Here is an 11,275-nt window from a genome sequence, read left to right as displayed (position 1 = left end):
AAACCGCAGCTGTCAATAATTATCTAACCTTGTATTATTGAATCATGCTGCATGAACTATGAAGAAGATGAATAAACAATTTTTAACTGTGAAAAACAGGTTATTTATTTATCAATAAACCTAAATCGAAAGACAAAACGACTCAAAGTCATTTATTTGAAATATTATTTCGCAAAGTAATATAAGCAAAATTTAATGAAAAAAATTGAAAACTGTTGGGTATCGATAAACTAATTATGGGTTGACACAGAATGAAATGAATTAAGTGAATTAAAAAAACATTTTTTATTTCATAAGTAACACTTGCGTTTTTCATTAGTTTTCATGTATCGCAGTGCAATTCCACGCACACGAGTAGACCTTTTTCGACCACTCGCACAAAAGTGGTGTCACCACATATGGCTTCGTATGCGGTAGAGGGTTAAGCTGCTTTTGCACGAGTTGTTTTTGTAGCGGCTACACGAGTCGAATTGTTTAACGACTTTTTCAGCCGATTTTCCATTCGACAGAAATCGACCGGTGTAAAGACTTTATTTATAACATCAACTAAATTTTTCTATAAAATTAATAAAATAAAATTTTCAAATTTTTAGCTTGCTGCCATGGCAACCGTGTGCATTTTATTGTTGTGAATTTACAAATGCAACGAATATGCAAATCCAAGAGCATTTGCACAAGATCCTGAACAGCCCTAGTATTATTTACTTTACTCCGGTATATTTTCTCACAGGCACGTCAAAAGGGGGAAAATATCTGAATCATAACTTGTTCTTATTTTTGTACAATTTGATTTTGAAACCATTTCAATAACAATTTTTCCGAACATTTGCGTCGCTTTGCGAATATTTTGCAGAATACCTGTTACTATTGGCTAGTGCTGAACGTTCCTTCAGTGTGATTGCCGTAAGAGCGTTCCAGCTTTTCCACGCAATTCACTGTCAAATTGAGAAAGAGACATTTTATTTCGATGTGTGAACAGCCAGAAAGACCTTTCTGTCACATTTCGGAAATCAGCTTCAGAAATAAAAGTTGCAAGAAATACATTTCAACTCGCTCGTGCTGCACTAGCAATCTGCAATTCGCCTTTCGGTCGGGGTCCGAGTTTTCTCTCGGCAGTCCTACTTTCGCACTATAACTGAATTTTTTACTCACTAGTATTTTTTTAGTTGTGTACGATGAGAATTACAACATATACTTTTTTTAATGAAAATCACTGTTTGAAGAAATTTATTTATTTACATTCAAGCACTGCAAAATGGACTTTGGACTGATTTGTCGGCAAATTGAAAGGAACAAAAGCCATGCGACACACAAACATATGCTGTCACAATTTTTGAGTATTTTTTTAAATTAATTTTTGCCGTTGTTATGGAACATTTAGTTGACCCCGCCAAATTGACTGGGCATAAGAGGGTTAATTATTTCCTTCTAAGCGAAAAAAGTTATTTTAGAATTTCATACATATTTACATAGCACGCATCATATCTACAATTAAATTTGTATGTAAGTAAGTATAACCCTTATTCTTCCAACAACCACATCTTCATTTAAACTCTTGCTTTTATGCAATGCGGAAGCCGGTTATATAACAAAGAGATTGGAGCAACTACTATTATCCAATTTTGTTTCTGGCCTGAATTCCCTCAGAAACGTGCCCAATCGTGCCTTTTCCAGCAATCACTTTACACTCAATGAAATTGAGTTAAACTAGGCCAACAAGTGGTCAAATTAGGTGAGCAAGTGCCCCTTCAATGATATTCGCGGAGGAACGCTTTGGGTTAGCTGAACACTAGTAATGAGTTTTTATTTCCTGCTAATGCGGTCATTTAATTTAATTTACTCCATCTAAAGTTGAACTTTTGGTTTTTTACTAAAGTCATTGGGAAGCGGCGAAAGGTACGCAAAATAAACGGTTCTACGTGACCACTTGGCGGAATCCCTTTACATTAGACGCGATCACAGAGCTGTTTGTGGGTAGCTAAAGAGTGGCTGAACGGTAGCTTGCATTTGGTTTAACGTTTTCAAAGTGCCTGGCTTACTTTTGAATTTTTGGATGTAAGTGCAATTTTGTATAAAAGACCATCTCCATCTCCGAAACAATTCAGTGTGCGACTTGCATTTACTTAACCAGCAAGCTAAGCTTAAACGTAAAACAAGCTTAAAATTTTAAAGTTCTTATCAAAGCAAATTGGCAAGAATTAAGCAGCTCGTAAACGGTTTCCAACTCGAAATGTGCACTAAATTTTGGGTGAGTATGAATTAAAATTAAATAGGTTCCTTGAATTAAATGTATTTGCTCCACAGCCCATTTTTGCCTTCCTCCTGCTCGCAGCTGCTATTTCGGCTACTAGCGCCGGCGAGTCGAGTATTGAGCAAAATAACTCCGCAACTGAAAAGCCTATAGCAAAACGCAGTTTAACTGGATATGGCGGCGACTCAGGGCAGACGGTTGCCATTAGCGCTAGTCCTTGGTTAGGCGGCAGCAGTGGATCACATTTCAGCGGCGGTTTCAACGCCTTAGCTGTCAGTGGCTGGAATCCCTGGAATAGCTTGTAAGGCAGCAACACAGATTGCCCGTTTTTTTTTAATCTACTTTTTCGATTTTATTATGCATATTATTTTTTTTTGTCTAGTACCTCTCGCCATTCCTCGGCACCCTCACCCAGCGAGGTGGCTAACGCCATTTCTTCTGCAAAGCAAGCATCCGCCAATGTTCTCATTGCGCAGCAACAAATGCAGGCGGCCAAAGAGAATGTGCTGAATCAACAACGCATTGCTATGGAAAAGGAAACTGCTGCCGCCATACTCACCCAGAAGTCAGAGGCTGCCGCTGCAATACAGCGCTCCGAAGCAGCGGCTGCCGCACAAGCGGTGTTGTTAGCGCAACAACGTTTGGCCGCCTCAAAGTCAGCCGTGGCACATCAGCAACGTATCGCCGCCGCACGTGAGGCGGAAGCAGCAGCGGCCTTGCAGCGTTCAGCACATGCTGCTGCAGCTGAAATACAAAAAACCGAATATGAAGCATCCAAGTTGAGCCAATACACACGCAATGGGAATGCCGGGGCAGCACATCATCTCACCTTGACCAAGGATGTAGCATTCAGTCCGATTACGGCCGGCACCAATCATGTACCCAACGTGGAGACAGTCGGTCCGTGGGCGGGCAGTGGTGGCAAGGGTGCGGCTGGTGGCGGCGCGGCTGCTGGTTGGCTGTAATTACAGTTGCAATATTTTTTGAATTTTTACCATTTATGTAAAATTATTGTTTTATATGAACTACTGCAATAAAGCAACACGTTGCTATTAAAAAATATTCGCTTTTACTAACTTATTTAATTAATATTTACATAAAAAAAATGAACTGTGCGTCGGCCGGGAATCGAACCCGGATCAACTGCTTGGAAGGCAACTATGCTAACCATTACACCACCGACGCACGTACTTATCCGGTGTCAAAGTGTTTATTTGAAATAGAGGAATATTTGTTCGGAACAGAGTGACTCGGCAGTAAATAAAATTTTTGTGAACAACAATTTTTGCGCTTCTCTTATTATTTAAAATAGCGTACTAAAAATGTGTAAATAAGAAAAATGCGTAATCATGTTATTTATAGTTTTGGCGATTGCTGAGGGCATGCATATACATAGTATGTATATATTTTGTGTGGTATACGGGGTACTAGTGAAGTATATAAAAAAAAAATTATATGAAGCACCCTGTGTTAAATATTCCAAAAACTCTATGTGACCCTGCTCTAATATGAATTTGAGCACAAAACGTGCACGTGCGTCGGTGGTGTAATGGTTAGCATAGTTGCCTTCCAAGCAGTTGATCCGGGTTCGATTCCCGGCCGACGCACACTCGATTTTTTTTTGCAAACCATCTTTTTTTTTGTTTTGTTTATTTACTACTTTCAAGCAAATTTTTAAAGTACACACGCATACAAATATTAAATACGATAGAAGCATTCACTTGGCAATATAAAAACATTTGAATGCATGTATGTGGGAATTAGTTGCGGTTGCAGTGCTCAAGCTCTACTCGGGAGGTCACGCAAAGTGAAGATGAATTAGTTAGTTTTAATCGCTTGCAATGTAACTAATTACGGAAATTTGACAGTTCCAGCCTTCCGCCGAGTAGTGTATTAGTCAAAATGGCGTTTTTTATTGAAAGTGAAGCAGGAAATAAATGCGCGTCGTCTTTGATTTCCGATTTTTTTTAAGTTTATCATTCTTTATAATGAATTATTTTGGTTTTTGTGCACATAAGTGCTTATAAACGTATGCAAAATTATTATTGATAACAGTGAAAAAGATATCTTCACTTTTGCAAAGCACACATGATGGATGAGTGCGGTAAATGAGATGTAAAGTCCTCATCGGCTTTTGTAGAAATTTGCATGTTTATTTTCAATTTAAAAGTATTAAGAAATAAATTCTTTATGTGTGCTTTAAAGCGTATGAAAACTTATCTCAAATGCAGGCATTGCATAAAAAAAAAAACTTTAAATTAGCAATAGTAATGAAGTTTGAATGAAATCAAGTCCTGTTCATTTGCGATTCGTTGGGATTTGTGACAAAATAGCGGCAAATGCGAAAAATGTAGCTTTAAAATATACAGCTCCAATTTAAATTTGTTAATTAGACGACTAATAATTACGCATTGCATACCAAAGTGTAAATATTATCACACCTTCTGATAATTGTAGTAACTAAGAACGAAGTGTGTGCTGTAAATACCATGATAAAAAAATAGGAAGGTAGAACCGCTGAGAGGAATTTTTCAAATTCTTGACGTTTGTAAACAATTTAATTTTAAAATTTTAAACACAAACTCACACACACATTCTCATTTTCAATCTCAAACAACAAAAACTTTGAACAATTCCTTTTTTTTACTCTCAATTTTATACGATTTTAAAATGTTGGCAAACTTCAAAAAAAAATCATGGCCGACGCATTGAGAGAACGGTTTTACCTTACTATGCTTTTATCATGGTAAATACTATTATTAAATACTTTAATTTTTTTTTTTTGAGAAAAAACTTGAAGTGAAAAGTATTAATAATACCTATTTATATACATATGTATGTATCACAAGTATAGTGGCATCACAAACAAAAACTATGGAAATTCTTTTGAAACATCATAAGCGACTGCTTCTTTTGCAGGTGAGTCTGTTTTAATTACTTTTCCGATTTTGGCAATAACGAATTATTTTGGAAGTTATGTATATATACGGTGACCATCCGTTCTGTTTTTTACAGGACCGTACTGTTTTTCAAAGCTCGGTCCTGCGTAGTTTCTCTAACCTAAAAAACCTGAAAATGTACTGATTTTTTCAAAGTGTCCTGCATTTGTCCCGCATTATATTCGTTATTTTAAAATTATCGGACAATGGATGGATTTTTTCAAAAAAGTGTTTTTTGGTACTTTAAGTAGCTTTTCTTCATATCTCATGAGGGTATTGATATGCTTCTTACCAAAATATATAACTTGTGGCGACTTCAATGAAAATTATTAATGCTACAGGCGACCATTTGCATTTTGTCGTCAAAGTCGGAAAAGTGAGATTTTCAATCAAATACGCAGTTTCATTTGATTATTTTTTTTCATTATTTTAAAAATTCGATAAAGAATATATATCATTACAGTAAATTTTGAGCCAAAGATAATGAAAATCGGATTAGATATGTAGATGCTATGGGGCGCAATCTGCACAAATTATATATTTTTGTAAAGGGCACTTTGTAACTCGTCGTTTACGTCGATTCCTGACGTCGATTTTTGACAAATAACTGACAAATAAGTACCAAAAAACTCAAAATTTGACTATAAAATCATCTTTTAAAGATTTTCACTCTTCGTGTAAGCTATTGTAATTATAATATGTTTTACTATACTTTCATAAATATTTATGTAAAAAAAGATTAATATCGATGAAAAAAACGTGATTCATTTTTTAAGTTTAAAATGTATTAAGAATTTAGAATCATATATACTCTTTTGACATTTTTATACTACGTAAATAAATTGTCCTTCATTTTAAATCCATATTTATGGTCACCGTATGTATATACCAAGTATCGGACCATAAAATAAGCATTTCCTTTGAGTTTGTTATACTTAGGGCTTTTTCTGAATGAAATAGTACTTTTCAAGTTTATGTAATACTCAATACAAAGTGTTTAACATCTCATTGAGAAATGGACTTTAAGCTATTTCTTATGATTGCTATCTTCAAATTTAGGGATTTTTGTTACATAAAGCGATTTACAATACCATAAAAACTAAAGTTCGAAGTTCGGAATTTCTCCAAAATCCTGGGTTTTAATAAACACTGAAACTTATTTATTGATGTAGTAGTTTTCATATTCTAATAGACCTTTAGTGAGCAATCTACTGTTCAAAGCTAAAAGGCAAATATTTGTGCATTCACACGATTCGGATACGATTTGCTCCGAATTTTGAGAAAATGTTCAATCGTGTGAAACTGTCTTTAGAGCAGGTTATATTGCCATGTTAAGTATACACCTTTATAAATATATATTGATGTATGTATGTACGTCTGTAAATACAGTATAACCGCAAAACCGCATGTACGTTCGATATTAATCTAATGCCGAGTTTCTACTTGACAAAAAATGTGTGTGTAATTTTAAAGATTAAAATTGAGTAATTACTATATTTATTAACGTAAAGGGACGTGTATTTTTTCATGTCAAATTTCGTCATCAAAAGTGTTGAAACTTAAAACAAGCTTACGCCGAAATTGCTCTGCTTGCCAAAAACCAATCGAAGAAAATAAAACCAATTCGTTTTCAATATATTTTCTTGCAACATTTTACTCGTAACACTACAATTTATTAGAAATCGTTCCAATTATACAATTAATACAGCAGCCGCTTTATCATCAATGTAAATCGCTTTCTTAATTAAATCTGTATCAACTTTTTGTTCATCTTTATATTCGACATTTGTTACTTAATATAATATTTTCTTTTATTGAATATGCTTAATATGCATTTGTATGCATGTATATAATGCGTGTGTGTGTATAATGTAAATATATGTATGTAAATAAAATAATTATAACAGTATTTTGGAAGTGTAAAATACGAAAATATTTACAAAATATTTTTTTCTCATAAAACTTTGGTGAATAGAAAAAAATAAAAAAAACACTGGAGTAGTTTAACGAAACATGTTTAGTACCCAAAAATCGGCCATAGTGTCACAACGTGTAAGTGGTAAGATACAAACTCGTATTTTAATTAATGTTTACGTGTGTAAATTGTTTTAAGACAATTTACTGTGTACTCAGGTAATACTTGTGAAGTCAAAATGGAACCAAATTGACTGTTATCTTTATTAGTGAATTACACGATTCGGAATTGAAAATACTTTTTTGGCGACAAAAAGTATTTCATATACTTTTAAAAAGAAATTCAAGTATGGCAAAGTTATTTGTTTGTACCAACAAAAAAATACTCATACATATTTTAACAGTATCTTAGAGTTAATTTTAAACTTGTAGTTGGGAATTGTTTGTGTGAAATACATAATTATGGTATGACAAAAAACCATAAAGCAAAAGGGTTTATGAAGAAAATAGATAGTCAAATATTTGTTTCATAAAAAAGTAGAGCTTCAAATTATCATGATTTTTTTTTTTTTTGCTGAGTGTTCTGCCTGAGAGGCAAGGCTACTACTGAATCAACTCCAACGCTATTTAGCCTCGTGTGATACAAATATGTTTTTTTTAAGAAGTAAGAATGTGTATGCATTTTCTTGTGGTTTCTTTGTGTGTTAATGACTTCCATATATATATAATTCATTATATTATTCCAACGGTTAAATATGCGCACATATCAATCTGCCTCTGCTATTTGCCGCTAACAACAGACATACATAAATTTTAATTATTTAGCATATTTTTCTTTAATTATAAATTTTAATTGCAAAAATTTCACTTAAATTTCCTTTCACATATGTAGCTGTAGTTGTTAATTAAAATTTATTAAATTTAATTTGTGGCTTAACCACTATTTTCAGTTTTGTATGTATGTATGAGCTACTTGGAGCGCGTATCAGGTGGAAGGCTAAGAGCGCTCAAGGGGGAGCATAGCATGGGATCATACATATACATATATATATGTACGTAGGAGCGGATGGGGAGGTTTTGGAGAAATATGTAGTTATATGTAAATATCTAATAATCATTTTTATGTATAATATTTGTATAACTATATTTCGCTTGTATATAAATTGTAAATGTCATATTAATTATTCTTTCTATCAACTGCATTTCACATGCGTTTTTTTTTTTTTAATTTTATTTTTTGCTTTCAAATCGTAATTATATTCGTACATAGAATTCGTTTTGATAATTTATTATTAGAATTAACATTAATTTGTTAGTTTGTTACTACTTAAAATGTAAATCTCATTTCAATTTTTGGTTGCGTTCTTATAAGGGCGTCTTGACTACGGCTAGATAATAGATTTAGTTCACTTGACTTTTTAAAAGCAATCATACACGTGTGTAGCTTATTGCAAGAAATAGTATTTTCTGTATTTGTTTCTGATAAGAGGGAAATAACGACGACTTATGGAAGTGTATTCAAAGAAGACCAATGGATGGAGAAAATATATGTATGATAATTTAAATTGAATGATTGTGCAGTGGAAGATTTGCGTTAATAATATTTAAAGATGAGTGAAGTTTCCGTACTTTCTAAATTAAATAAAGTATTTTCAATTAAACATATAAAAATAAGTGTAAATGGACAAGATTTTTAGTGAGGTGTGGTGTTTAGTGAAATGAAATGTATTTCATTTGATGAAAATAGATTAGCAGAGTTCTGACGGCATTAATATTTAGTTGAAGTTTTAGCAAGACTGTCTTAATGTTAAACTAAAATAATTACAAACAAAAAGACGCAAAAACACGTGTATACAATTAAGTGAGATATTCGAGTTCAATTCAATAAAATAAATCCATTTTATTAATATATAAATGCATAAACACAGTTAAATCATGAAAATGTGTAAAAAAAAAAATCGTATTTTTTCAATATAAAATCGATAAGCCAGCTGCAAAAGCTGTATTTCGCTCCCTTAATATAGAAAGGCCTTATCTACGTCTTTTTCTTTACGGAGTGATGTAAAAACTCCATAGAAAATGAAGTCCTTTTGCTGTGAATTTCTTTTGAAGACTGTTTTTATTCTAGCATGTAACTAATTTTATTGTATTTATTTTTTAAATCTAATGGGCTTTTAGTGAGCAATCGACACACTTTTGTACAATGCTGAGTGAGACCCACTGTACTGCGATTCGAAACTCAATGCAATTCGAGAGGCGACAGAGGCTAATACAAATTCCTGGAGTCAAGTATTCGAATGATTTGCTTTTTGAATCGCAATACAGAGTAGACCTCCTGGATTTGAAAGGAAGATGAGTTAGGGGCCTTACTATGTTAGGGTAACGATTTTCATCAGTGAACTGTAAAAATAAGGAAAAATTCTAGTTATATACAATTTCGAGAAATTGTTGCCATTATTGACCAAATTACAAAAACAAAAAAAACCTAAACTGACTAAAAAGTTTTTCATGGTTTTCATATTGTTTTATCTTTTCGCACGACTAGATGCCTTTTATGTACATATGGCCGTACTTTACAGCTATATGTATGCATGTATGAATGCTTATTTTCTATTGTATAATGTATGTATAAAGTAGTCATACAAATATATATGTATATTCGCCTGTATAATTATATATAACTACCATGTATTCACTTTTATATGTATGTTGTATGTATGTATATATATGAACGTATGCATATGAGTTGCATACGCTTGCGTATATGAATGTATGCATGTATATGCTGATGCTTTTAGAATACGCATATGCATGTCATTACATGCTTTTGCTACCAATCGTTGTTTGACCAACTTTATGCTGCCACTTCGTCGCACAGCAATTCCAAATTTGTTCACTTCTTATAAAACACAATTTCAATTTATATGCAAATTAAAATGTGACATTATCATTTCATAGCTGTTCACATACATATGTAGGTATTTGTATCACTGGCCATCTATCTAAACTGTTGTACCGTAGGGATTGAAGACGGCGCGCGAACTATCGGTGTCTAGTGAAATATCTTCGGGACTCGCCAAATCAACGCGCACATTTGAGTTGGTGCGCCGACGCGCCGTTTGCGCTGCACCCCAGTTACTGAGTGTCCAATGGAAGCCAGACGATTGTGCTGGCTCCTCCGCCACCTTCACCTGCGTGCAAACCTATTGCAAGACAAATGATTTATTAAAAAAAAAAAAAACTCCACACACTCAGCCTTCAACTAACCTCGCGATTGACGCATGGCAAGGTTTCGGTGCCATTGCCTACGATGCCCGAACCGGAACCGGAATCCCGTGTGCTGCCAATGCTACTGCTGGTGGCCAGGGAGTCATTGCTCGATTCAGTCACAGCGCCACGATAGCGCGCAACTGATTGCACGGCCTGCAGCGCAAACGAAAATAAGTTCAGATAAATCAGATGTATACAAATTTATTTAAGCTTGGCAAACGTACCATCACATCACCACCCTGACAATCTTCAATCGATTTGAGGATTTCCCATACGAGCTCTGAGTCCAGCGGTATGGGGTTTTCGGTGTCACGATTATGTATGGCAATTGCAATATGCACTGGATGCGGCACAGGCAAAGGTATAAGCAGTTTTTCCGTGACACTCTTCTCATCCGATTTCTTCTTCCAGGGGCGCCAAGGCTTCAATGGTTCGGGCGTTTTCGTGTGTTGCGAGCGGTGGGCGCGCACACGCGGCGTCGTCAAGCCAACAGACATATCTCTATTGCCGCCGTGTGCAAAATTATGAATGGGTTAAAATGGTATGTTGTAACTCGTATATTCTATATTTACCGCTTCTCTGGCTTTCTAAAAGTCAGCGTGATCCTTGAACGTGGATTGAAGGCCGTCACTTCGAGGAATGGTAAATGTACTTGCACATTACCACGCGGCGCATACACGTTACCCAGTAAATCCAGTCCTTTGGAACCTATCACATCGGTAGCGTTTTGTACCATTTCTGTGTAACGTGTTAAGTCGAGCGAGGGATGCGGTTCTAGTTTAAAATGTGTATCGTTTTCAGTCAATGGCGTTAGAAAATCTAAGCTAAATATCTCGGTATACATAAGACCGGCAAGACCGGGCCAGTCGTTTACACTGAGACCCTGTGCAGAGAAAAAAAA

At 34.7% G+C, this 11,275-nt stretch overlaps 2 protein-coding genes and 2 non-coding genes across 4 annotated transcripts; 2 read left to right on the top strand and 2 right to left on the bottom strand.

Annotated features, from left to right (window-relative positions):
• The first annotated feature begins 2,230 nt into the window (after positions 1 to 2,230).
• Positions 2,231 to 3,216, top strand: LOC118750536. Its single transcript, XM_036485251.1, has 3 exons — positions 2,231 to 2,248; positions 2,305 to 2,552; positions 2,634 to 3,216. The coding sequence occupies exons 1-3, from the start codon at positions 2,231 to 2,233 to the stop codon at positions 3,214 to 3,216; spliced, it is 849 nt and encodes a 282-aa protein (XP_036341144.1).
• A 148-nt stretch (positions 3,217 to 3,364) lies between these two features.
• Trnag-ucc lies at positions 3,365 to 3,436 on the bottom strand. The gene has a single exon. It is a non-coding gene; the product is annotated as a tRNA-Gly (tRNA).
• Positions 3,437 to 3,786: 350 nt separating this feature from the next.
• Trnag-ucc lies at positions 3,787 to 3,858 on the top strand. The gene has a single exon. It is a non-coding gene; the product is annotated as a tRNA-Gly (tRNA).
• Positions 3,859 to 9,763: 5,905 nt separating this feature from the next.
• On the bottom strand, positions 9,764 to 11,257 carry LOC118737316 (the record flags this gene model as incomplete). The annotated part of the gene is given in 4 exon segments (XM_036467751.1): positions 9,764 to 10,307; positions 10,372 to 10,527; positions 10,599 to 10,875; positions 10,947 to 11,257. Coding segments are annotated over 4 exon segments (945 nt in total), but the record flags the coding sequence as incomplete, so codon positions are not given.
• Between the last annotated feature and the right edge of the window lie 18 nt (positions 11,258 to 11,275).

Source organism: Rhagoletis pomonella, unplaced genomic scaffold (assembly GCF_013731165.1).
Source record: "Rhagoletis pomonella isolate Grant_MI unplaced genomic scaffold, Rhpom_1.0 Rhpom_scaffold_00001, whole genome shotgun sequence".
NCBI classification, from domain to species: Eukaryota; Metazoa; Arthropoda; class Insecta; order Diptera; family Tephritidae; genus Rhagoletis; species Rhagoletis pomonella.
Note: the sequence above shows the minus strand (reverse complement) of the source record. Positions and strands in the feature narration are given on the sequence as shown.